This window comes from Microcaecilia unicolor, chromosome 12 (genome assembly GCF_901765095.1).
Source record: "Microcaecilia unicolor chromosome 12, aMicUni1.1, whole genome shotgun sequence".
NCBI lineage: Eukaryota > Metazoa > Chordata > Amphibia > Gymnophiona > Siphonopidae > Microcaecilia > Microcaecilia unicolor.
Genome location: NC_044042.1, coordinates 3467733 through 3494076, shown reverse-complemented (window position 1 = coordinate 3494076; position 26344 = coordinate 3467733). Strand labels below are relative to the sequence as shown.

Genomic DNA, 26344 nt, shown 5'->3' with positions numbered 1-26344 from the left:
TTGAAAATAAAGTTTATAATGCTAAATGGAAAGCCATAACATCGTAACGAACACAGTGCCGGTAAGAAGAAAGTCTCATTAGAGAAAATAAGTGCCATTAGAAAAAATATATATATGCATCTAACGTGGCGCCATATTAGTGTACTAAAATGAAGGAGATTACCTTGAAAAAGACATTAATAAAATACATCTGATGGCACCAAGTTTGTGCATTGCGTGAGTTCAAAAATGTGAAAAAACACACTGGTTTTAAAATAACTTGCTATGTGCCAAAAAGAAAGCAATACCTACTATGACCTACAAAGGCCAGTCATGCCCACCGTGCTGTCTCTGGCAATGACAAGTCCAGGACACAAGCGATCCATTCTTACTGTTCATAGCCAGAGATAAGCTGTGGCTTTCTCAAGTCTCCACGCCTAATAATGATGCCTAGACTTTGTATTTCCAGGAACTTGTCTAAAACCAGTTTAATTCCAGCTGTGCCAACTGCCCGGATTACATTCCAGCAGCAAATTACACAGCTTAATTGTAGGTTGTGTCACAAAATACCTTCTTGGACTCCTTGTCTATTAGTTGTCAAGGAGCGTTGCCTTGTCTTAGTGGTATTTGAAAGGGTGTCATGGAGTGAGTGTGCCTTGTCTTATAAGAGTTGTTATCTTTTTCAGATACTGTCATATGCCCTCAATCTCCAGCCGCTGTCTCTGCCTCTACCCTGTTTAGCCCTTTTCTTCATTCACTTTATCATTTTCCTCACCTGTTTTGAACCCAGGCTTTTACTTACAGAAAGTGCTCTTTAGTCCTTGTTACCCACCTCAGTGTGGTTAAATTTCCCCCCATTGTCTACGATGCTGTAATCTTAGCCACACTCTATAAAAGCGTTTATGGGAGGCGGGGGGGGGGGGGGGGGGGGGGGGAGTAGGAAGAGGTTAGGTGTAAAATGGAACACTATTCTTAGTTTGGATTATATGTAACCATGCAGTGATTACTTTTCATTACTAAGCATCATTGCCCCGAATGTCACTCCAAGATTTTCCTTTATTTGTCGTAACAGTTGATTTTCTGGGTCACAATCTCTCCAGTTCTATATATATCCCAATCTTTATGGAACCATCTGAAAATAACAAGAAACAGCATAAGGAGTGTCAAAGCAAATGCAAGGCGCAGATTAAGAAGGTCAAGAGGGAGTATGAAAAAAAGATAGCATTAGAGGCAAAAAAACATAGTAAAATTTTTTTTCGGTATATTAAAAGCAGGAAGCCGGCAAAAGAACTCGGTTGGGCCGCTGGATGACCGAGGGGTAAAAGGGGCGATCAAGGAAGACAAAGACGAAGCGGAGAGACTGAATGAATTCTTTGCTTCGGTCTTCACCGAGGAAGATTTGGGTGGGTTACCGGTGTCTGAAATGGTATTTCAAGCGGACGAGTCGGAGAAACTTACTGACTTCACGGTAAACCTGGAGGACGTAATGGGGCAGTTCGGCAAACTGAAGAGTAGCAAATTTCCTGGACCGGATGGTATTCATCCTAGAGTACTGATAGAACTGAAAAACGAGCTTGCGGAGCTACTGCTAGTGATATGCAACTTATCCTTAAAATCGAGCGTAGTACCGGAAGATTGGAGGGTGGCCAATGTAACGCCCATTTTTAAAAAAGGCTCCAGGGGAGATCCGGGAAATTATAGACCGGTGAGTCTGATGTCGGTTGCCTGGGAAAATGGTAGAGGCTATTATTAAAAACAAAATTACAGAAGCACATCCAAGGGACATGGGATACTGAGACCAAGTCAGCATGGCTTTTGTGTGGGGAAATCTTGCCTGACCAATTTACTTCAATTCTTTCAAGGATGTGAACAAACATGTGGACAAAGGGGAGTCGGTTGATATTGTGTATCTGGATTTTCAAAAGGCGTTTGACAAGGTACCTCATGAAAGGCTACAGAGGAAATGGAGGGTCATGGGATAGGAGGAAATGTCCTATTGTGGATTAAAAACTGGTTGAAGATAGGAACAGAGAGTGGGGTTAAATGGGCAGTATTCACAATGGAGAAGGGTAGTTAGTGGGGTTCCTCAGGGTCCGTGCTAGGACCGCTGCTTTTTAATATATTATAAATGATTTAGAGATGGGAGTAACTAGCGAGGTAATTAAATTTGCTGATGACACAAAGTTATTCAAAGTCGTTAAATCACGACAGGATTGTGAAAAATTACAAGAGGACCTTACGAGACTGGGAGACTGGGCGGCTAAATGGCAGATGATGTTTAATGTGAGCAAGTGCAAGGTGATGCATGTGGGAAAAACGAACCCGAATTATAGCTACGTCATGCAAGGTTCCACGTTAGAGTTACGGACCAAGAAAGGGATCTGGGTGTCGTCGTCGATAACACACTAAAACCTTCTGCTCAGTGTGCTGCTGCGGCTAAGAAAGCGAATAGAATGTTGGGTATTATTAGGAAAGGTATGGAAAACAGGTGGTGAGGATGTTATAATGCCGTTGTATCGCTCCATGGTGCGACCACACCTGAGTATTGTGTTCAATTCTGGTCGCCGCATCTCAAGAAAGATATAGTAGAATTGGAAAGGTGCAGCGAAGGGCGACTAAATGATAGCAGGGAATGGGACGACTTCCCTATGAAGAAAGACTAAGGAGGCTAGGGCTATTACAGCTTGGAGAAGAGAGACGGCTGAGGGGAGACATGATAGAGGTATATAAAATAATGAGTGGAGTGGAAACAGGTGGATGTGAAGCTTCTGTTCACGCTTTCCCAAAAATACTAGGACTAGGGGGCATGCGATGAAACTACAGTGTAGTAAATTTAAAACAATCGGAAGAAAATTTTTCTTCACCCAACGTGTAATTAAACTCTGGAATTCGTTGCCGGAGAAAGTGGTGAAGGCGGTTTAGCTTAGCAGAGTTTAAAAAGGGTTGGACGGTTTCCTAAAGGACAAGTCCATAGGACCGCTACTAAACGGACTTGGAAAATCCAAAATTCCAGAATAACATGTATAGAATGTTTGTACGTTTGGGAAGCTTGCCAGGTGCCCTTGGCCTGGATTGGCCGCTGTCGTGGACAGGATGCTGGGCTCGATGGACCTTGGTCTTTTCCCAGTATGGCATTACTTATGTACTTATGTAAGTGAACCATGGAGTATGGACGCACACTTTTTTTTTTTAATTCTTCCACAAAATTACCTGCAGAGAGGGCAGACACAAATCTCTCTAGGTAATATTTCATTAGGGAATAATTAAAGCAAAAACTACCAGTTTAGTTTTGCACTGATTACTGCAAACACCGTGGTAAAAACGTACACACAGGATTTGCACTTGCACCACCAAGTGCAGCTTCGTATGTCCTCTTGGTATAGCAACTGCCTGTCGTTAACATTGTGCCTTACTTCTGTGATACACCCTCACTGCTTTGGGCTGTGCTATCCTTTGTCTTGCACATGCCCCTCTACTGTGTCTTGTATATTATCTCATCTCTCTGTGAAACCGTTCTTCTCATAGATGCTTTCTGTGGAATCCGGAACTGTCGACCTGGAAGATCTGAAATATGTTTATGATGCTCTCCGACCACAGGATTCAGAGGCTGATGCCACCACCTACTTCACAGGTGAGAAAAGATGCTTTCCTCTTCATCCCTCCGACCAGTCCAGTGCTGTGTCTGTATTTTCTCAGTCTCCAGCAGCATGGTAGATGCAGTAGGCCTGTGCAATCTGGTTCCGACCTGAACTGTTCTTACAGAAGCTGTCGGGGATCATTCTACCTTGGAGGAAGTTCTTCTAGGCAGAGCTGTTTTGGGTTCTGAAAAAAAGACCAATTTTTGGGCTCTGGGAATCAAGGAGCTACAGTGGGGAAATAAGTATTTGATCCCTTGCTGATTTTGTAAGTTTGCCCACTGACAAAGACATGAGCAGCCCATAATTGAAGGGTAGGTTATTGGTAACAGTGAGAGATAGCACATCACAAATTAAATTCCGGAAATCACATTGTGGAAAGTATATGAATTATTGCATTCTGCAGAGGAAATAAGTATTTAATCCCTCTGGCAAACAAGACCTAATACTTGGTGGCAAAACCCTTGTTGGCAAGCACAGCAGTCAGACGTCTTCTGTAGTTGATGATGAGGTTTGCACACATGTCAGGAGGAATTTTGGTCCACTCCTCTTTGCAGATCATCTCTAAATCATTAAGAGTTCTGGGCTGTCGCTTGGCAACTCGCATCTTCAGCTCCCTCCATAAGTTTTCAATGGGATTAAGGTCTGGTGACTGGCTAGGCCACTCCATGACCCTAATGTGCTTCTTCCTGAGCCACTCCTTTGTTGCCTTGGCTGTATGTTTTGGGTCATTGTCGTGCTGGAAGACCCAGCCACGACCCATTTTTAAGGCCCTGGCGGAGGGAAGGAGGTTGTCACTCAGAATTGTACGGTACATGGCCCCATCCATTCTCCCATTGATGCGGTGAAGTAGTCCTGTGCCCTTAGCAGAGAAACACCCCCAAAACATAACATTTCCACCTCCATGCTTGACAGTGGGGACGGTGTTCTTTGGGTCATAGGCAGCATTTCTCTTCCTCCAAACACGGCGAGTTGAGTTCATGCCAAAGAGCTCAATTTTTGTCTCATCTGACCACAGCACCTTCTCCCAATCACTCTCGGCATCATCCAGGTGTTCACTGGCAAACTTCAGACGGGCCGTCACATGTGCCTTCCGGAGCAGGGGGACCTTGCGGGCACTGCAGGATTGCAATCCGTTATGTCGTAATGTGTTACCAATGGTTTTCGTGGTGACAGTGGTCCCAGCTGCCTTGAGATCATTGACAAGTTCCCCCCTTGTAGTTGTAGGCTGATTTCTAACCTTCCTCATGATCAAGGATACCCCACGAGGTGAGATTTTGCGTGGAGCCCCAGATCTTTGTCGATTGACAGTCATTTTGTACTTCTTCCATTTTCTTACTATGGCACCAACAGTTGTCTCCTTCTCGCCCAGCGTCTTACTGATGGTTTTGTAGCCCATTCCAGCCTTGTGCAGGTGTATGATCTTGTCCCTGACATCCTTAGACAGCTCCTTGCTCTTGGCCATTTTGTAGAGGTTAGAGTCTGACTGATTCACTGAGTCTGTGGACAGGTGTCTTTCATACAGGTGACCATTGCCGACAGCTGTCTGTCATGCAGGTAACGAGTTGATTTGGAGCATCTACCTGGTCTGTAGGGGCCAGATCTCTTACTGGTTGGTGGGGGATCAAATACTTATTTCCCTCTGCAGAATGCAAATAAATTCATATACTTTCCACAATGTGATTTTCCGGATTTAATTTGTGATGTGCTATCTCTCACTGTTACCAATAACCTACCCTTCAATTATGGGCTGCTCATGTCTTTGTCAGTGGGCAAACTTACAAAATCAGCAAGGGATCAAATACTTATTTCCCCCACTGTATGTCCAGCTAGGGCCACTCCATACAATGTGAGGAGTGTTAAAACTCTCCCACCTCCTCAGAATCCTTGGGGGAGATTGCTGCCATTCTCTCTGTCATTTCCTGCTCTTGGGAGGGGTCCTGAGGGGATAAAAGAAAAATTGTAGGTTTATTGATAAAAGCAGTTTGAATTTTAAAAAACATGCTATTTATTAACCAGTTTAAATAGTTTAAACCACTTTTCCCCATAGTCTTAAACTTGAACTTTCTGCCAGAGGTTGAAACTTAACTGTCACAGCCTAGAGCAGTGGTTCCCAATCCCGGTCCTGGAGGCACCCCAGCCAGTCAGGTTTTCAGTATATCCACAATGAATATTCATGAGAAAGATATGCATACACTGCCTCCACTGCATGCAAATCTATCTGATGAATATTCATTGTGAATATACTGAAAACCTGACTGGCTGGGGTGCCTCCAGGACCGGGATTGGGAACCACTGGCCTAGAGCATTAACAGATAGCACAGGGCACCCACGGTTGTTCAAATCCTAACACACTTTTATTATATCAGCCCCTCAGTGAGGCCTAGCAAGGGGCTTATGCTAACCAGATTGCCTGAAAGAATTCAGTTACAGAATCTAAAAGGGTCCCTGAGGTGGGGAGCTGGGACCTGGAAGTGCCTGAATTTAGCCCCCACCCTGGTCTCAGGTGCAGTATATCCCAGTGTTAAGGGCTTTTCAAAAACAGCATGGCACTGGAAGTAAGGCAGTCCAGCAGAAGTTTTATTTTTTTTTCTCTGTGAAAACTTTAAAGATTTGTATTAGTGTCTGTTAAAGGGCCAGATACCTACAAGTGGCTAAATCCAGCAGTAAAACAGCTCACAATCTCTGCTCATATCACAGCTATTTCAGTGTCATCTTTTGAAGGAAGGTTGAAGTCCATGAGTCCATGCCTGTTGTTACAATTGTTAGTCACTGTAGTTTAAGGTTGCGTTTTTTACTTTCAGTATTTGTGCAGGAGAATAACACCAGAACACAGACTGAGGATGTAGGGCTAATGACCCGTTTATGCTATTTCTTCCAGGCTGATTGAGTCCAGCCTGGGCAGTGTGGCTACAAAGCTGAATTTCTTCATTCACAATCTAGCACAGATGAAATTCACAGGCTCTGATGACCGTCTCAAGCTCTCATTTGCCCCCAGGGTGCACACCCTGAAGGCAGATGGTCGTATTAGTGATGTCTTTCTCTGTCGCTATGAAAAGGTCTTTAACCCCAGCAAAGGCTATGTGAGTATTTGTCCCACACTGCTAACGTTTCCGTGAGGGTATTTTGGATCATGCAGCAGTCATTCCTTCTCTTTCCAGGTTTACATTGTGAAAGTGCAACGGGAAAGCCCCCAGGAAACCACCTACGTGCACAGATCATTTGAGGAATTCCAGGAGCTTCACAATAAATTGCGGCTCCTCTTCCCATCCTCTCATCTCCCCAGGTAATGTCATTCATGCCAATAAGATGCTTCTCTTCCTTAATCCCCTCCCAAAAACAAATTCCAACAATACACACCAGGATAAGATAATTGGGGAGACATCACTGTTCCATGTCACTAGTAAGAGGTCTACAAACCCTAGAATAAGAGCATAAGATAAGAATAGCCATACTGGGTCAGACCAATGGTCCATCCAGCCCAGTATCCTGATTGGCCACTAGTACCTGACAGAACCCCAAAGAGTACTACTACTTATCATTTCTATAGCGCTACTAGGCATACGCAGCGCTGTACACTTGAACATGAAGAGACAGTCCCTGCTCGACAGAGCTTACAATCTAATTAGGACAGACAAACAGGACAAATAAGAGATAAGGAAATTACTAAGGTGGGGATGATAAAATAAGGGTACTGAACAAGTGAGTAATGGTTAGGAGTTAAAAGCAGCATCAAAAAGGTGGGCTTTTAGCCTAGATTTGAAGACAGCCAGAGATGGACCTTGACGTACCTGCTCAGGAAGTCTATTCCAGGCATATGGTGCAGCAAGATAAAAGGAACGGAGTCTGGAGTTAGCAGTGCAGGAGAAGGGTGCAGATAAGAGAGATTTACCCAGTGAACTGAGTTCCCGGGGAGGAATGTAGGGAGAGATGAGAGTGGAGAGGTACTGAGGAGCTGCAGAGTGAATGCACTTACAAGTCAATAAGAGAAGTTTGAACTGTATGCAGAAATGGATAGGGAGCCAGTGAAGTGACTTGAAGAGAGGGCTAATATGAGCATAGCGACACTGGCGGAATATAAGTCGTGCACCAGAATTTTGAACAGATTGAAGAGGAGAGAGATGGCTAAGTGGGAGACCTATGAGAAGAAAGTTGCAGTAGTCTAAGCAAGAGGTTATAAGAGTGTGGATGAGGGTTCTGGTAGCGTGCTCAGAAAGTAAAGGGCGAATTTTGCTGATATTATAGAGAAAGAAACGACAGGTTTTACCAGTCTGCTGAGTATGTGCAGAGAAGGAGAGGGAGGAGTCGAAGATGACACCAAGGTTACGAGCTGATGAGACAGGAAGGATGAGAGTGTTATCCACAGAAATAGAGAATGGGGGAAAGATGAGAAGCTCAGTCTTGGTCATGTTTAGTTTCAGATGGCGCTGAGACATCCAGGCAGCAATGTCAGACAGGCAGGCTGATACTTTGGCCTGGATTCCTGCTGAGATTTCTGGTGTGGAGAGATAGATCTGGGAGTCATCAGCGTAAAGATAATACTGAAAACCATGGGATGAGATCAGAGTACGAAGGGAAGAAGTATAGATGGAGAAAAGAAGAGGTCCAAGGACAGATCCCTGAGGTACACCAGCTGACAATGGGATAGAAGTAGAGGAGGATCCACTATACACTAAAGGTACGCTGGGAGAGATAAGAAGAAAACCAGGAATGAACAGAGCCCTGAAATCCAAGTGAGGACAGCGTATCAAGGAGTAGGCCGTGATCAACAGTGTCAAAAGCAGCAGATAAATTGAGAAGGATGAGGATAGAATAGAGACCTTTGGATCTGGCCAGGAACAGGTCATTGGAGACTTGAGCAAGCGCTGTTTCAATTGAATGAAGAGGGCGAAAGCCAGATTGAAGTGGATCAAGAATAGTTTGAGATGAATCTCAGACAACAGTGGTAAACAGCAAGTATCTTGGATAGGAAAGGGAGAAGGGAGGTGGGGCAATAGTTGGAAGGACAGGTAGAGTCCAATGAAGGTTTTTTAAGAAGTGGTGTGACTACGGCATGTTTGAAGGCTTCAGGAACAGTCGCAGTGGAAAGTGAAAGATTGAGGATATGAGAGATAAAGGGATGTCAGTAGGAGAGATAGTGTTAAGTAGATGGGTGGGAATAGGATCAGAGGAACAGGTAGTTAGTTTCGAGGAGGAAAGAAGAAGTGAAGATATTTACCTGTAGCAGGTATTCTCCAAGGACAGCAGGCTAATTGTTCTTACATGTGGGTCGACGCCCGCGTTGGTCCAGGAAACTGCAGATTTTTCCCATCAAAAATAAAAAGTTTTGCTAGTCTTCTGGTGCGCTTGCGCGGATGACTTCCCGCCCGTTGCGCGAGCAGCGCATACCGCGCATGTGCGGATGACTTCCCGCCCCCCTCAGTTAAATCAAAAAGCAAACAAAAAACTAACAACAACTCCAAAGAGGAGGAGGGCGGGGTTTGTGAGAACAATCAGCCTGCTGTCCTCGGAGAATACCTGCTACAGGTAAGTATCTTCGCTTTCTCTGAAGACAAGCAGGCTGCTTGTTCTCACACATATCCCTAGCAACCAGGCTCACTCAAAACAATGAACATTGGTCAATTGGGCCTCGCAACTGTGAGACATAACATAGATTGACCTGAACCATAAACAAATCCCTATTTCAGTCTATATTTGTTACCCTACCGGACTTGGCGTTCGCATTTACGGTATTTTGTAGGCCACATTGAGCCTGCTAATGGGTGGGAAAATGTGGGATACAAATGTTACAAATAAATAAATAAACAACTAACTAAGAGTGCAGCCTGGAACAGAACAAAAATGGGTCTAGGGGGGTGGAGTTGGATTCTAAACCCCGAACAGATCCTGCAGCACTGACTGCCCAAACCAACTGTCGCGTCGGGTATCCTGCTGAAGGCAGTAGTGTGAAGTGAATGTGTGGACTGATGACCACGTTGCAGCCTTGCAAATCTCTTCAATGGAGGCCGACTTTAAGTGAGCCACTGACGCAGCCATGGCTCTAAGATTATGAGCCGTGACATGGCCCTCTAGAGTCAGCCCAGCTTCGGCATAAGTTAAGGAAATGCAATCTGCTAGCCAATTGGAAATTGTGCGTTTTCCGATGGCGCCTCCCCTCCTGTTGGGATCGAAAGAAACAAACAACTGGGCGGACTGTCTGAAGGGTTTTGTCCGCTCCACATAAAAGGCCAATGCTCTCTTGCAGTTCAAGGTATGCAAACTTCTTTCGCCAGGGCGGGTATGAGGACGGGGAAAGAATGTTGGCAAGACAATTGACTGGTTCAGATGGAACTCCGACACCACCTTCGGCAGGACTTAGGGTGCGTGCGGAGGACTACTCTGTTGTGATGAACTTGATATAAGGTGCATGCACTACCAAGGCCTGAAGCTCACTGACCATTACGAGCTGAGTAACAGCCATCAAGAAAACGACCTTCCAGGTCAAGTACTTCAGATGACAAGAATCAGTGGCTCAAAAGGAGCTTTCATCAGCTGGGTGAGAATGATGTTGAGATCCCATGACACTGGTGGAGGTTTGACCGGGGGCTTTGACAAAAGCAAAACCTCTCATGAAGTGAACAACTAAAGGCTGTCCAGAGATATGGTTACCCTCTACACGGTGATGATAAGCACTAATCGCACTAAGGTGAACTCTTACGGAGTTGGTCTTGAGACCAGACTCTGACAAGTGTAGAAGGTATTCAAGCGGGGTCTGTGTAGGACAAGAAAGAGGATCTAGGGCCTTGCTGTCACAGCAGACTGCAAACCTCCTCCATTTGAAAGAGTAACACCTCTTCATGGAATCTTTCCTGAAAGCAAGCAAGACTCAGGAGACACCCTCTGAAAGACCCAAGGAGGCGAGTTCTAAGCTCTCAACATCCAGGCCGTGAGAGCCAGAGACTGGAGGTTGGGATGCAGAAGCAACCCCTCATTCTGGGTGATGAGGGTTGGAAAACACTCCAATCTCCACGGTTCCTGGAGGACAACTCCAGAAGAAGAGGGAACCAAATCTGACGCAGCCAGAAGGGAGCAATCAGAATCATGGTTCTGCAGTCTTGCTTGAGTTTCAGCAAAGTCTTCCCTACTAGAGGTATGGGAGGATACGCATACAGGATGCCTGTTCCCCAATGCAGGAGAAAGGCATCTGATGCTAGTCTGTCGTGGCCTGAAGCCTGGAACAGAACTGAGGGACCTTGTGATTAATGTGAGCGCAAAAAGATCCACCGAGGGGGTGCCCCACGCTCAGAAGAAAATGACTAAAAAAACAGAGAAATAGAAAAAAATAGTCGTTATACCTCTCGTTCCTGGGCCAAAAATGAGGAGAACCGCAAAATCCTGTCACCTCATTGCAGACAAAAACTGAAGGGACACGCTCGCGCAATGGGCGGGAAGTCGTCCGTGCATGAGCGGTATGCGCTGCTCACGCGCCAGAAGACTCTGGCAAAACTTTTTATTTTTGCTGGGAAAAATCTGCTGTTTCCTGGGCTGACGCGGATGTCGACCCACATGTGAGAACAAGCAGCCTGCTTGTCATCAGAGAATGTGCAGTTTCCTCTTCAGTAATTTCCGAAAAGGAGGCAGGGGTTGGAGGGTTGAGAGAATGGACTAAGTGAAGGAGAGGTGGAAGTGACTTGGTTGAGAATTCAAGGTTAATCTTCTGAACCTTATCATGAAAGTACTCAGCTAGAGTCTAGGGAATCCCAAAGAGTAGCAACATGGGGTGGGGACGGGGACAGAACCTACGGGGATGGAGACAGGGCCTGCGGGGACAGGACAGGGTGGGAATGGAGACAGGACGGGGACAAATTTTGGCCCTGTGTCATTCTCTAACCTAGATTTCCTTATAGAGTTTTGGCATAAAACCTCATTGGCACACCTAAAGTTAGGCATGCCCACTTAAGCCAGGTCAAAAGAAGCCCGAAGTGCAACATGCAACACACCATACATATCTAAGTGGGAGACATGCCTATGCCCCACCCTTGCCTACCTGTGCAATTATGCACTAAAGCACTTACCCGCTCCGTTATAGAATGGCTCATGGGGCCACTTTTCTGTGAAAATTGGCAGTAAGGGGGCTCATAAGTTTACTCTCCATCCTGAAGAATGTCCACGAGCAGCACAAGCATAAGGTCCTGCAATCCTGTGGCCACACTACAAGATTTGAATCATGAGATTTTTATTATTCCAGCTCCAGTTGCTCTTTGTTCTTTAGATTCCCTAATCACAAGTTCACAATCCAGGTTTAATAGGAGATCTTTGCAGTGATCCAGCCAATCTGCCCATTCAAGCCCTGATCTGGGGACATATGACACAAAACAGAAGAAGAAGAAGACATCAAACATGGCTTGTACATTTTGTCTTAAACCATAAATAGATTTACGTGTTAGAATGAGCTCTGGTGTCCTGTCCTCAACACTGAGGCAGTTTTATTTCATGTTCTCATCTGACCTGAGCATGTCTGTCTGTAATCACCTGAGCACTGTTAGTAGCCCCCCCCCCCCTCAATTGCTGAAGAGCTTTATCATTTTTCACCCCAATTTTAGTTTTCCCAGTCGCTTTGTGATTGGTCGATCACGAGGAGAGGCTGCAGCAGAGAGGAGAAAGGAAGAGTTGAATGGTTATATTTGGCATTTGATTCATGCAGCACCTGAGGTGGCTGAGGTATGTTTCCCTTGCAAGATTTCTGACGTAGTTATTAAGTGATATACATTATGCACTCGATATTCAGAAAAGGCTCAGCTCCTAAATCTGTACCCTATTTTCAGCCAAAATTAGAAGCCTTAAGTTTTCAGCTGAAAATTCATCTTAAGTTAGAGCTTAAAAGTTACAGTAAGAAATTGAACCCCTGCCATTCATTTGTTTAGATTTATGGGCCTCCTGCTGAAGATGAGAGCTAAGCTCCTAACTTTTTTCCTCACCCTAAAGCCGCCCCTGTTGCTACCCACTTTTTATGCTTCTAAATTTAAGTTTAGTGAAACTCAACCTAGTAAATTTTCAAAGAAGGCGATTTAGGAGCATAACGTCTTTGAATATTGAGCCCTAAAGGAATGCTTAGGGACTGAAGACATTAGACACTTTAGAAAAATGCAGAAAAGAGGCTAAATGTGCTGATTATTCAACATAAAAGATGGGTGGCAACGGGGCAGATTTAGGGCACAGAAAAGAAGTTAGGAGCTTGGAGGGCTCCTGTAAAAGCATGTTCCATAAGGGGACATAGGTGCCTGCTTTCCTATATAGATTACTAGCCTAACAGGTAAAATGCATGCCTAAAATTTAGACGCAAGTGGTTACACCATAGAGCTGGTTTAAATGTTTGCAACTCAATGTCAGAGATACATGTGTAACTTATAGTATTCTAAGTTATATGCATAAGGGGGAGTCCTATGCATGTGTCCATCCCCAGTACATTACAGCTGTTTTACAGCACTATACATATGGCAGTAGTTCATGCATTTTGCATATGAATTGGATTAGTGTCTTGTGTGCAGTATTTGTGCTATTGTTGATTCAAATTTCAATATACCTGTGTTTCTGTATGTTTACTAAAAAGAGAGTATTTGTACAGACTCCTGATGGAGGCCTAAGCTGAAACACAATTTGTGCTGAGGTTTTGATACTCACCAGTAAAGTTTTTGCACCACACCATTTGTTTTGACAACAAAGAAAGAACATGAAAACTGGTCCTTAGTGTAAGACATTTCAATTGAGCTGTATCACACACACTTTTTCCCTTAATGTAATATACAAAGTCCATCTTTGACTTAAGTGGCTTTACACGATGTCACAAACATCACTACTTCTTAGGAATGAATCATGATTACATAAAGTCCATGATCACCTTGAAAACTGTTATACTAAATTTCATATGTTTGCTTGTTCTATTTATTAATTCATGTTTTATTGTATTACCACCTAGAAGTGCAATATGAATGTACTGTACCTATCTTCTCTCCTTCTTTTCCTTAATTATTGGCAAGTAACTACTTGTTTCCTCTCCCTAGTGTGATCTGGTTTATACCTTTTTCCATCCCCTCCCACGAGATGAGAAAAATGCAGGCAGCTGCCCAACTCCAAAACCCCCAGGTAAGGCCTGAAGGATCAGAGCTTTTTCCCTGGATGCGGAGATGTCAGAATTTAGAGAGCAGAAAACTGGTAACAAATAAGAGAATCTCTATCCTAATGGAGTCTTCAGCTGGGAAGAAACGAAAAGAGAGGTTTTCTTCCACTCTCACTTCCTGAATAAGGATTATAAGCATTATAAAGCCTTGGGGTTTTTCCCACTCTGGGGAGACAAATGCATGGAACAGGATATCCAATATATATATATCAAAGCAGTCATTATACACCAACATAAGTAGTTCTTATAGAGCCCATTGAGAGTTTGGAACTGTGAGAAATAAACTGTCTTGAAATGTAAAACAGTCTTCAGCTTGGAGAAAAGATGGCTGAGGGGGAGATATGATAGAGGTCTATAAAATAATGAGTGGAGTGGAACAGATAGACGCGAATCGTTTACTCTTCCCAAAAATACTAGGACTAGGGGGCATGCGATGAAGCTACAAAGTAGTAAATTTAAAACGAATCGGAGAAAAATTTTCTTCACTCAACGTGTAATTAAACTCTGGAATTCGATGCCAGAGAATGTGGTAAAGGCGGTTAGCTTAGCGGAGTTTAAGAAAGGTTTGGATGGCTTCCTAAAGGAAAAGTCCATAGACCATTATTAAAATGGACTTGGGGAAAATCCACTGCTTATTTCTAGGGTAAGCAGCATAAAATGTATTGTACTTTCTTGGGATTTTGCCATGTATTTTTGTCCTGGATTGGAAACAGGATGCTGGGCTTGATTGACCTTTGGTCTGTCCCAGTATGGCAATTCTTATGTATGGGTGACAGGAAGAACTAGTTTCAGTGCCTTAGACGGTGCTGTGGTGTGAGTGATCTGGATTCAAAGCCCCCATCTGTCACTGCTGGTGAGGACTGGGTATGCTGCAGAGATGTTCTCAGTTCCAAGGAGTAAGGGAAAGAGAGCTCCTGCCACCATGGCACCCCCTGTCAGCACCCACTCCTCAATGAGGCCCCTGCGCAGGCTATTTTGACTGATGATTAAAACCAGTAAAAAGGAAGAGAAAGGGCAAAATATTCTCAACGCTGATGAAACTTTGAAGGGGAATACTTCCTACTACTCTGTGGAATGGAGGAATGGCCTAGTGGTTAGAGCACCGTCTTGACGTCTAGAGGTGGCCAGTTCAAATCCCACTGCGCTGCTGCTTGTGATCTTGGGCAAGTCACTTAATCCTCCATTGCCTCAGGTCAAAATTAGATAGTGAGCCCTCCAAAGACAGGGAAATAACCAATGTACCTTGAGCTACTACTAAAAAGGTGTGATGAAAAGTCTAAATAATATAGAGGTAATTTTTGTGAAGCTTTTTGCATGTGTGAAGCATGTTTTATGTCTTGATGTGAAACACACTACATCTATTCAACATAACCATCAATGTGGCATAAGCATTCCTTGGATTGGAGTTTCCTCGTTTAAATGATTTTGCTATTTCACCTTTGTAGATGCTGCATGGTCTCCACCAGTTGGGAAGGTTGGAGGTGAAGTCAAACTCTCCATTTCCTACAAGAACGATAAGCTTTTATAATGGTGATGCACATTCGGGACCTGGTACGTATTGGAACACACAGACGACTCATCAACCTTAGTTTTTTTTTTTTTCCCCTTTGAACTTATTTAGTGCTGTTTTCTTTTCTCCACTCTTGTGCTTATAGCTTTCTTCATTATTTCATCCTTTCCCTGTACTAATCACTTTGAGGTCCATATTCAAGGTTGGTCCAGTTAACTTTGGAAGGTAGTGGACAAACCTTGAAATTGTGTCCATTGCACATACAAAGTTTACCTAGTTGAAAAGAGGTAATTTACAGACTTTCCCAGGACACAACTTCAAACTGTGGCCTTCGAGGCTGATATTCACTCTGTTAACTTTGGCTGGCCAATAACTGTCTGAAATTTTACTGGCCAACTTTGACCAGGTATTTGGTGTAGCTCATTTGAGTTGAATATCCAGTCAATTTCATCCAGTGACCAAAGGATGAATATGCCTTCTCCCTCTCTGGTCTTCATGTCTGTCCTTCCATTTTCCTATTTTTCTCTCATCCTTCTCTCTTATTCCTTACCATTATTGTCCTTCAATACATGTTTTCCAAGAGGAGCCATTGTCTTTCTACTTTTTTTTCTGGTAAAATTCTCTCGGTAAACAGTTTTTGCTGCTCGGCACTGAATTTGGTTTATTTCTGTAATATGAATAGATGGATTATGGCCTTCTAATTTTCCTTCTCAAGCTTTTTTCCCAAGGTTCAGCTTCAGTAATCATTCCCTCAACCATACCTATCAATCTCGATGCAGGCCAGGAACTCCACTGCCAGCCTCACCCTCCTCCTGTCTCTGCCCACTAGGCTGCGCCTCACCGCTCATATGCTCCCGCACCTCTCTTCTGCACCCCTTGCCCCAAATCCCTTTTTCTCTCTCTTTAGTTTTCTCTCTGCAGCATTGCTTAGCTGTTTTAATATGTCCAGTCCGGGATCATATATTTGCATCAGCTGCCCTTGGCAGCTTTTCCTTTGTTAATTAGCTGTAGAAAACAGAATGCATAGTACTTTTGTGCCATATCAGTAAGCAGAAAACCACAGCCAAGCTTCTAGACAAGCCAATGGTGTGGGATAATAGCTAAATATAGTGGGCTAGGGCCAGGAGCTTAAACTCAGGCATCCATTCAGAAAACTGACATCACTCCTCCTGCTGCTTTTGTTTGATATTTTTCTTCCTTTTTTTAGTGATCTCTTTATGGTACCCTCTGTAATTACAATAAGGATTTGTATCATAGTATCAATATATTATCTCTGGTTTATATCCTGCTGCTGTGGGTCTGTGAACACCTTCATATGGCCTATTACTGTATCATGGATGCTATCTTCTCAAGGTTTTGATGCTACCAAGTAATCTTTGGAGATAAATGCTGTTAGTCTCCAGATTGCACTGCATTTACATTGGCTTTTTGCCAAGATTCACTGCTGCAGCTTGTCCAAAGTTTGACTGTTTGTCTGACATTCATTAGCTCCCTTCACTGTTGTTTTATACTTGACCATTACTTACGATCCGTGATATCATTCTTATACTATTTTATGAGTGTTTAAACTGTGGCAACCAACTTTTAGCGATGCTGTGGCAGTTTCTCAAAGACCTCTGAGGAAGGCCTCACAGCTGAAACACGATTCATGTGGTTTCTTGGTTCTGCCATTCAAACCTTGCCATCTTGATTTATTGCTATTCATCACCTTCACAGTGTCTGGTGTTCTTCGTGTTGTGGAGGACAGTTCTTCTGTGTTTTACTACCACCATCATTAGCCCTAGTGTGTAAGCTATGGGTGGGCACCTTTTCATCCTCGGTGATGTACAGCCAACCATATCCTTTACATGACTTCCTACCCCTACTGCCTCTCTAGGTTGCCTTGCTGAGATTTGGTTATAGTACAATGGAGTCATCACATGAAGTTCCTCAACAAGATTTGGGAGGAAAAGTTACTTCTTCTCCTCCTCCAAAATACACAGCACTTAACGAGCTTGCTGATTGAATTCAGTTTGTGCTTCCTCCCATAGTAGTTTTCCCGTGAACTTAACGCTATTCAAGGGACTGAAAAATAGCTCTCACCATCCATATTTGTATGTTTTAATTTGAATCTCTAATTTGACGTGTCCTTTGTAGCAACCACTTCAAGATGGGAATGACCCTGATCCTTATGTGAAAATTTATCTGTTACCTGACCCACAGAAGACAACAAAGAGAAAAACTAAAGTAGCTCGAAAAACATGCAACCCCACCTACAATGAAATGGTATGTTTCTCTATTAGCTAGTTATTCTTCTATGCAATACTGAGTGAACCATACGCTGTTCTCTTCTCCCCAATACTGAGGACAATTGTTATTACTGTTATTATTATTTTGCATTTAGCTGATGCCTTTTCATTGGTAGCTCAAGCAAAGTTACTTATTGTACGTGGATGTTATTTTATGCTCCTCAGAAGGTTTACAGTCTTAAGGGCTAGATTTACTAATGTGTGTTGAACTTTGACAACGCATGCACTGTTTGTTGTCCGACTGTTAACATGATCTTACCCAAGAGAGAGGATTCCATTTTTCAAGGTTTATAAATTGTGATTTTTCATTTAGATGAAGGAGTAGCCTAGTGGTCAGAGCAGCTGGTTGAGAACCAAAGGACACTAGGGATCAGATCCCACTGAAGTTCTTTGTGAAACTGAACAAGTCACTAGATTATCCACTGCCTCGGGAGTTAGATTTACTGATGCGCATTAAGGCGATTTAGCACATGTACTTAGTAAATAGGTCTCATTACTAACAATGGGATCTGTGTTAAATAACATGTGTTAACTTGCACTAGCAATGAGTTCACGTGCAGTTAAGAAAGAATGGAGGCAATGGTTATACAATATATTTAATTACTGACAATATTTTATAAGATGACCTTTGAAACCTGGAGATTTATTTAATAGTAGGCGCAGTTCATACAAATGCACATAATGGGCTTGATTTTGTAATGGAAGGCCCATGTATATTTTAATGCTCAAATTTATACCTGCCACGCAGAAGATATACATGTGTAATATACTCTGTGGAGTCAATGGTTGATGTAATTGTTTATTATGAAAAATAATAATAAAAATATTCAGAGTGATTTAAACAGACAGGAGAGGCACTGTCTGCTTAAATCACACTCAACAGGTCGACCACCAATATTTAAACTGGCAGTGCCACTGAATGTCATCTCTAACGGCATTAACAAGAACCGGCCAGCACAGAGGTGTTTGGGGGCAGAGTCAATGAGGAGCCGGGAGGTATGTGGGCCCTACAATATTCAGTACCAGTGCCCCGTAGCTAAGCTGTCTGATTGGACAGCTTTCTATGCAGTTCTTTCTTTGGGCACTTAGCTATGTAGGCACTATAGCTTCTGGGTCACGGACTAATATTGCTGATTTCTTTCCCCCCCCTCCCCTCCCCACACCGTGTAGGCTGTCCCTTTCCAGGCCTACTGTCACATGCCCTGGTGGTCTCATGATCTTCTGGGCAAGAGTGATCCCCAATCACTCCTGCCCATGCAGGCTCTGGCATCAAAATGGCTGCCACAATCACTTTTGGGGATTTTTGTTGTTGTTGGATTTTTTTGGGCGTGGATTGTCGGTAATTCCCAATAAAAATCATACCAGAAAACCTGGTGGAGTCGCCGTCTTTTTTATGTTTGTCTTTATTTCATTTCAAGTTCATTTTTTCTTTCCCCTGTGCTTGGCTTCAGTGAAGTCTTTGAGCTGAGTAGAGGTGATGTCATGTGATGAATTAATTACAGAGGAAATAAGTAATGATCTGGTTAACTCAGGGATAGCTACTATCTTATAATTATTTTTCTTCCTCTCTACTACCCCTGTGTTGCAGTTGGTTTATGATGGGATTCCCCAAAGGAGACCTCCAGCAGCATGAGATTCATCTGAGCGTGTTGAGTGAGGAAGGATTTTGGGAGAATATCCTACTTGGAGAGGTCAGCATCAAACTTCGGGATCTGAACCTGACAAAGGAAAACGTGTGTTGGTTCCAACTGGGTTCTAAGAGCCAGGGTACCATGTGATGATACGGAGCAAGGACACACGTGAACAGCCTGCCCTCTAGGATGGTGACAGGACCCACGATGCCTTGTATTTTCATAAGGCCATCAGATGTTAGAACAACGCTGTAAGAGGATTTATTCAACATGATGGTCTGATTTTTTTTTCCAAGGGAATTAGAGAAAGAACAAGCGAGTGAGAGCTTCTTTCCTTTCTAGATAAAGGATTTGATACAGAGACTGAGGATTCAGTCATGGTGCGGAATTCTAACCCCTTGTGGCTGGAAACACTGCAGAAGATTATGTTTACCTTGTGTCAAGGGAACTAGGACTGGGAATGGGGAATAATCTTGGAATTTCTGTGTCTGTTAATATCTTTATTTTTATTTTAAAAATAAGATGTGGATTATTTCATGAAGGAACAGGAGTGTGATGAGAGAGGAGTTTTTTTTCTACTGTAGATAAGGTTCTTAATGATCTTTTTCTAAGCCTGTATTATTATAATGACTTTATTTTTAAAGAACGTTCAAACTATAGTGAATTTTAAAGGGAAGAGGCATAAGGACACATCTGGTGAACAAGCTCACCCTTTCTTTACAAATTTGTATTTGGAGGGCATGGGCTGTGCTTGGTTCCCTAGTGTTGTCTCTTCAGAAAATTGCTTCCAAAGGAGAGCTGCTTATACAAGGATAGAACGTTTTCTATTCTAGGTTTCCACAGAACAAGAAGACAAGCCTAGAACTAGGAGGTGCAATACTTGACCTTCCACCTATATCCCTGCGTGCAGTTTGTGACACATCCTGACTTCCTTTAGTGGAGCTTTAGCTTTCTTCTGCAAACATAAAGAAAATCAGCAACCAAGAGTCACTCTGCACAGTGATAGGCTGATGTTACTTCATTCCTAGAAGGAGTCTGGTCCACTGTAAGGAATTTAAGAGCAGAAAGTTTTAGGTGACAAGTGGAGCATTTCAATCACAGGGGTTAATATATTTGAGAGAACTTGTCTACTGAATAATGTGAAGGATCACACTGAAATGTTTGTAAAGAGAGAAAAATGTAGAACCACCCTGCCCTGCCACAAAGGAACACACAAATTCTCAATTTTGGTCTACATCTGTTTCATATTGCCACAGAGGTGATGGTGACAGTTAAGTATAACTAGCTTTAAAAAGAAATTCATTCAATCATAGTTGCTTAACTAAACAGTTGGGGGGATGTTATATCAGGTGTATGCATTCCTAAATATGATCCAATCTGTTATAAGCTTATCATTAAAACTGATTCACCACTCTACAGAGTCCAAAAATAGTTATCAAACAATATCATAAATAAAATAAAAATAGAGTATCATAATAAAAGTTACAAACAGCACGATCAGAAGTTCAGTACATAAAACTGTCACCTATCCAATATTCAACAAAGATAACCCCATCACTCTCTATATCCCCATCGCAAACCCAGCACTTTTCCATCCTCTTCCTGCTCATGAGCTCTGCCATCCAGCCCATCTACCACAGCATTGCAGGTGCTCTTTAAAAGATACACACAGCTGACAGAAAACAGCTGTTCTTTGCAACCAGAGCCACAACAGCAGGTCCCCACCAGATGGCATAGACAGCCCCATTTTAAATATATAATTAATAATGTGCTGTGAACCACAGTATGAAAAAACAATTCAGCAATCTCTAAAAACAAAACATAAAATATATACACAGTTTTTCAAAAATGACTGGTGTGGATATATCAATTCATTCTCACAAAAATAAATTATATATATCTGGTTCTTATTTTAGAAGCCCGATTCGCAATTTACATGTGTATATCGCATATGTGTAAACCCCAATTTTAGAAAGATGATATTTACACATATATAACTGGACTGTGTGTATATGATTGAAAGGGAGCAGGGCTTGGGTGAAACCAAAATCTACTTGTGTATTCCCTATTTCAGAAAGGGATTCCATATGTATGTCCTACTATCTCAACTTCAGGATTTACAGCTGCTCCCTTACAGATGTGGAGATTTGTACCCTCTTAACCTCCCACTTTTTATTTCCCACTCTAAAATGAAAATAAAGATTGCAGGCTCTCTTGTTAATGAGCAACATGAGTATATGTAAGTTTGCAAAATGGCAGGTACACAAGTTGGTGTTGCAGAACTTACACATACAACATACATTCAAGTAGGTAGTTTGTGACTTACACGTGTAAGCTACGCAAGCCAGTTGGTGTTTCATGACTTACACATCCAAGTTATGAAATACCTACAGGCATGTGGAAGTTGCCACATTCTCCATTCCACTTTTCAACTTGTATCTTTGTAAAATGGCTGCTTCCGCTTCAAATGTGTATTTGTAGAAGATGCTCTACTTCAGCAGATCCTTTTCTAAAATACTACTGAAACTGTAGACATCCAAGCCTGGACATATCAATTCTGATTTCTACATTTTATCTAAAATGGGACTGTACATATTTTAAATGAATATGAAAAATGAAAAAAAACGACAATGCAAAGTCAACTATAACATTCAGAAAGGGGATTGGCATGTAGACTAGAGTAGTAGCCCAATGGTTAGAGCAGCAGGCTGAAAACTAGAGAAGCCCGGTTCAAATCCCACTGCAGCTTCTTGTGACCTTGAGCAAGTCACCTAAGCCTCCACTGCCTCAGGGACAAACAGATTGTGAGCCCTCCAGGGACAGGAAAATACCTGCTGTACCTGAATGTAACTCACCAGTGTGAGCCAAATCCAAACAAATAAATAATACACAGTCTGTCTTACCCATGCACACCTAACATGGTAACAAAATGTTAATCACAGTTAGGTGTTTTAGATGTTCATAAATTGTAAAGTTAGATATTTATTTTCCAGTTAATTATTAGGGGTTCTTTAAAGGTTAAAACAAATCTCTTGTTTATCTGGTGGTTTTGCAGCATATTGTTTGGTATCTTCTGGTTGAATCAAACACATAACATTTACATAACACAAATATATTGCCAAAACAATACTTGTATTTCCCCACAGCATCAGCTCTCGCATTCTCCTAGTCACCAACACATCTCTTTCTTAGCAGCTTCTCCCCAACTGTTCCTTCTCTAGCTCCACACTATCCCAGCAAACCACTTCCTCTTGTAAAATTAACACTAAATGCAAATAAACTTTTTAAAAAAGGATGCTTTTTAAAAAAGTTTATTTGCATTTAGTGTTAATTTTACAAGTAACAACTTGAACAGAAAAGCATAAATTTAGCAATATTAATAATACAGTTAGAAATTATCCAACAGTCAGGAAAATGAACAGTGCTCTACATAGTTCACAAACAGGAGAGAGAAATCAAAATGATAAGACCTCTGAAGCTATGGGATTCCCATTATTTAAAAAAAAAAAAAAGAAAGCTGTTCTGAAGGAACCAATACAAACAATATTTTATACTGCTCCAAACTTATTTCTCAGCTCCATTATCCTGAGCCAGAAGCACCTGTTGTTAACAGTCTGTGAAAAATTGTCGTTGATCTGAATTGGAAAAAAAAATGTATATCTTGTAAAGGAAATCACTGTCAGACATTTACAAGGAAATCGTAGATGAAAAGTTCCAGCCACGGAATGGATTTGTTGTTGGAGTACAAGAAATGTCTCCCTTTGTTGCTGTACGGCTTTAGCTAAATCTGGAAAAATCCAAAGCTTGTGACCCATAAACAATATATTTCTATTGTTGAAATAAAGATGCAGAAAATGATCACAGCGGAAAACAAACATCACGATCAAAGTAGCACAAATAACCACTTCTGAGTCAGATTGTTCAAGGAAAAATCCAAACTATCCTGTGTCAGATCCACATCCATCTTAGAAGCAGCTTCTCCCTGTACTGTTCCTTGTGTGGGGGGGGGGGGGGATAAAATACACTTTTGCAAAAGGAGGTAATGCTTCTTTAGGTTTAGTCAGCACCTCCTCTACATATTTCTTAAGTAAATCCATAGGAGGTAAAATAGGATGTTTTGGAAAATTCAAGAGATGTTAAGATAACACTGAGAATGTTCTATAGTTTTAAACTTCCTGTGAACTTTGCAACTTACCCATAATCAAGGCTAACTGAACATTACACATCTCAGTCACTTGCACCTCTGACTTATCCGGTTTGTAAAAATGTCACAGATATTTCTGAAGAACTTTTCTGATTAGCAAACACAACAGATAATCAAAGCTGTAATAGAGTTATGCAAAACAGTAATTGCCTCCCTCAAAGAACTCAGAATTACTGTAGCTGGTTTCTCCAAAGGAGAAATTTTTATCAAAGGTTACAGATTCTTTTGCTCTAAATTGAACTGCTGTACTAACAGTTTTCCCCCACCATCTTTCTTTTGACTTCTGGAACCCTCTGCTCCATAGAAGCTGTTCCAGGTGTCAGTACTCCCAGGCAGTGACTCCCCTCAGCAACAGGTCCACCATCCTGCAGTGGATAAGGATGCAGTTCTGCTGTGGAGACACCAAACATGGAGGTGATGGAGCTTCTCAGGACCAGGCTCAACATTGTTTCTGCCTTCCCAAAGGATGCAGCTTCAAACATCCCAGTGAGCTGTCCAGCAATAAAATTGGTAATTTAGTAGCTCTGAGATGGTAGCTTGCCAGAAAAGCATCGATTGCTGAGGGGAAGTCCCCTTGCATTTCTTCCCCATTCCAGATGACAGCCTTGGAGCTTGTCTCACTTGCTGCTTCCCTCAGAGCACCATTATGGTACTTCCCCCTTATGCTCTCATCCTTTTCTCTCAGCCCCTGTCCCTACCTCTTCCGATCCGATCTCCTTGTCCTGCTCATTCTTTTTTTTAAATTTTATTTTATTAGCAATTTAATATAATGTAAACAAGAAATGGCATCTTGATAGGTAAATAGGTTCCAAACTCAAACAAGTAATATATATTAAGGTAAAATTTGTAAGAGACAAAAAAAAAAAGTTTAAAATCCTCTTCAGTCCCTAAGGAGGAGGGGAACAAAACCACAGAATTTTAGGAGGGATACTTTCTCAAGAAAAAATATACTAAGAAATGCTGAGAGTCTAGATTTATACATTATGTTCATCAAACCTAGCCTCTTTATACACCTGAGGCTTCTATGAGAATCTCTTCTCCAATTTGGGTAGGAAATTTGTTATCTAGAACATTTTTAAGTTGTCCTGGATCATAAAAAACATAACGCACATTCTGTAATTTTATCAAATATTTTGAAGGAAACAGAGAAAAAGTTCTTCATCAGCTTGAAGAATGCTAGAGCGGAGAGTCAGGAAAAGCTTCCGCCGTTCCTGAGTCTCTGTAATGCATCAGGAAAACAACACATTTTTTGTCCAAGGAATAAAGCTGTATAATTCTTGAAATACATTTTCAGCGCAAGATTTTTATCCACTTCAAAAACAAAAGACACAAGGAGGGTAGCAAGAATGCCCACTACTCCAGAGATGGCTCCAATATCTCAGTTAAATGTTAAACTATCTGGAAATGTTAATTCCTCCTCTTCATTGGACATTACTCCAGCAGAATTACACGCATGCCACTTCTTAGAGGGCAGATAGTATATGGCAATGTTTCAGCAGGCAGTTTTAAAACTTCTAACATTAATTTTCTAAACAATTCCCTAGGTGATCTTAGAAAAGTTAATAAAGGTTGCACACACACATCTGATTTTCCAACAATTCCAGTTTTTGCTGCATACCACCACAGTGGAAGAATAGAGTGAGAGAGGGGACACACTGAATGGAAAGGATAGAGAGAGAGTGGGAGACACTGGATGGGAGAGAGGGTAGATGGGTGGAAGGATGGAGAGAGAAAGGGAAGACACTGGATAGTAGAAGAGAAAGGGGAGCTGCTGGATGGAAAGGGGAGAGGATAGAGTTTATTTATTTGTTACATTTGTATCCCACATTTTCACACCTATTTGCAGGCTCAATGTGGCTTACAATAGTACCGGAGAGGCGTTTGCATACTCTGGTGTAAACAAATACAAAGTGATGTTGTGGTAAGATAAAGTTCATGTGGCACAGCCACACTAGGGAATCGTTCAACGGAAGAGTTGTGCTATGTCCATTTGTACTTTAGGTTTGTTATATTGCAGCATTCATGCATTTATGATGGGTTGGTAGGGTATGCCTTTTTAAATAGGTTAGTTTTTTTCCGGAAGTTTAGGTGGTCGAACGTGGTGAAAGGTGAGAATAAGGGTGAGGAAAGATGAAAAACCATAGGTAGATGAAGTAAAAAGAGGGGAAATAAAGACTACAGATTAGTCTAGATGCTTGGGTATATGCTTTCTTGTCAGCAAGTGGAGTCTGAGAACTACTAAATTATGACATCACTCTATACAGCATTCTGTGCAGCCCAGCAACAGCCAACTATGTTCTTAACAAAGCAGTGAATATAACTCCCTATAAACACTACAAGAAACCTAACAACTGACATACTGTAAACATTTGAAGTGTCAATTTTAACAGAACTACAAACAGAAGTGAACCAATTCAACATCCCCTAAACCACACATTTGCACAGCTATTTAGAACTGAGATCTTAGGTAGGTTCTGGACTGGTCTGGAGGAACTCAAGGAAAGAAAATTAGCAGGTAGGACCTAACTTACCTTCCTTATCATCCCTCCAGTCCAGTCAAGGCACTTGGAATACACCAAAAGACTATTTTTCAAGGGCAGGAACTAGCACCAACTGCTGACAACACATAGAGACGTATTTTCAAAGCACTTAGATTTACAAAGTTACATAAAGGTAGCTATGGAACTTTGTAAGTCCAAGTACTTTGAAAATGAGCCCCATAGGCCCCAAAAGCAGCATCTAGCTTTTGCCTGCACATCTAGCCTCTAATGTATGACAAAGAGGCATATTTTCAAAGCACTTTGGGAGGCTAAGTTCCATAGGTTTCTATGGAACTTTGGGAGGCTAAGTGCTTTGAAAATGAGCCCGAAAGAAATGCAATGATGACCAAGTTGCCACCCTGCAAATCTCTTAAACTGAAATTAGTCTGTGTTCTGCCCAA

General features: G+C 42.1%; 1 protein-coding gene across 1 annotated transcript in view; it reads left to right on the top strand.

Moving 5' to 3' along the window:
• Positions 1 to 21946, top strand: part of PIK3C2B (phosphatidylinositol-4-phosphate 3-kinase catalytic subunit type 2 beta) — a 130578-nt gene extending 108632 nt beyond the window's left edge. The window contains 10 exon segments of the mRNA XM_030221025.1: positions 3505 to 3609; positions 6494 to 6697; positions 6776 to 6900; positions 12197 to 12314; positions 13655 to 13736; positions 15216 to 15287; positions 15290 to 15321; positions 17417 to 17545; positions 19157 to 19174; positions 19176 to 21946. Coding sequence (XP_030076885.1) covers positions 3505 to 3609; positions 6494 to 6697; positions 6776 to 6900; positions 12197 to 12314; positions 13655 to 13736; positions 15216 to 15287; positions 15290 to 15321; positions 17417 to 17545; positions 19157 to 19174; positions 19176 to 19346 — 1056 coding nt within the window. The 3' untranslated portion in view covers positions 19347 to 21946.
• Positions 21947 to 26344: the final 4398 nt, after the last annotated feature.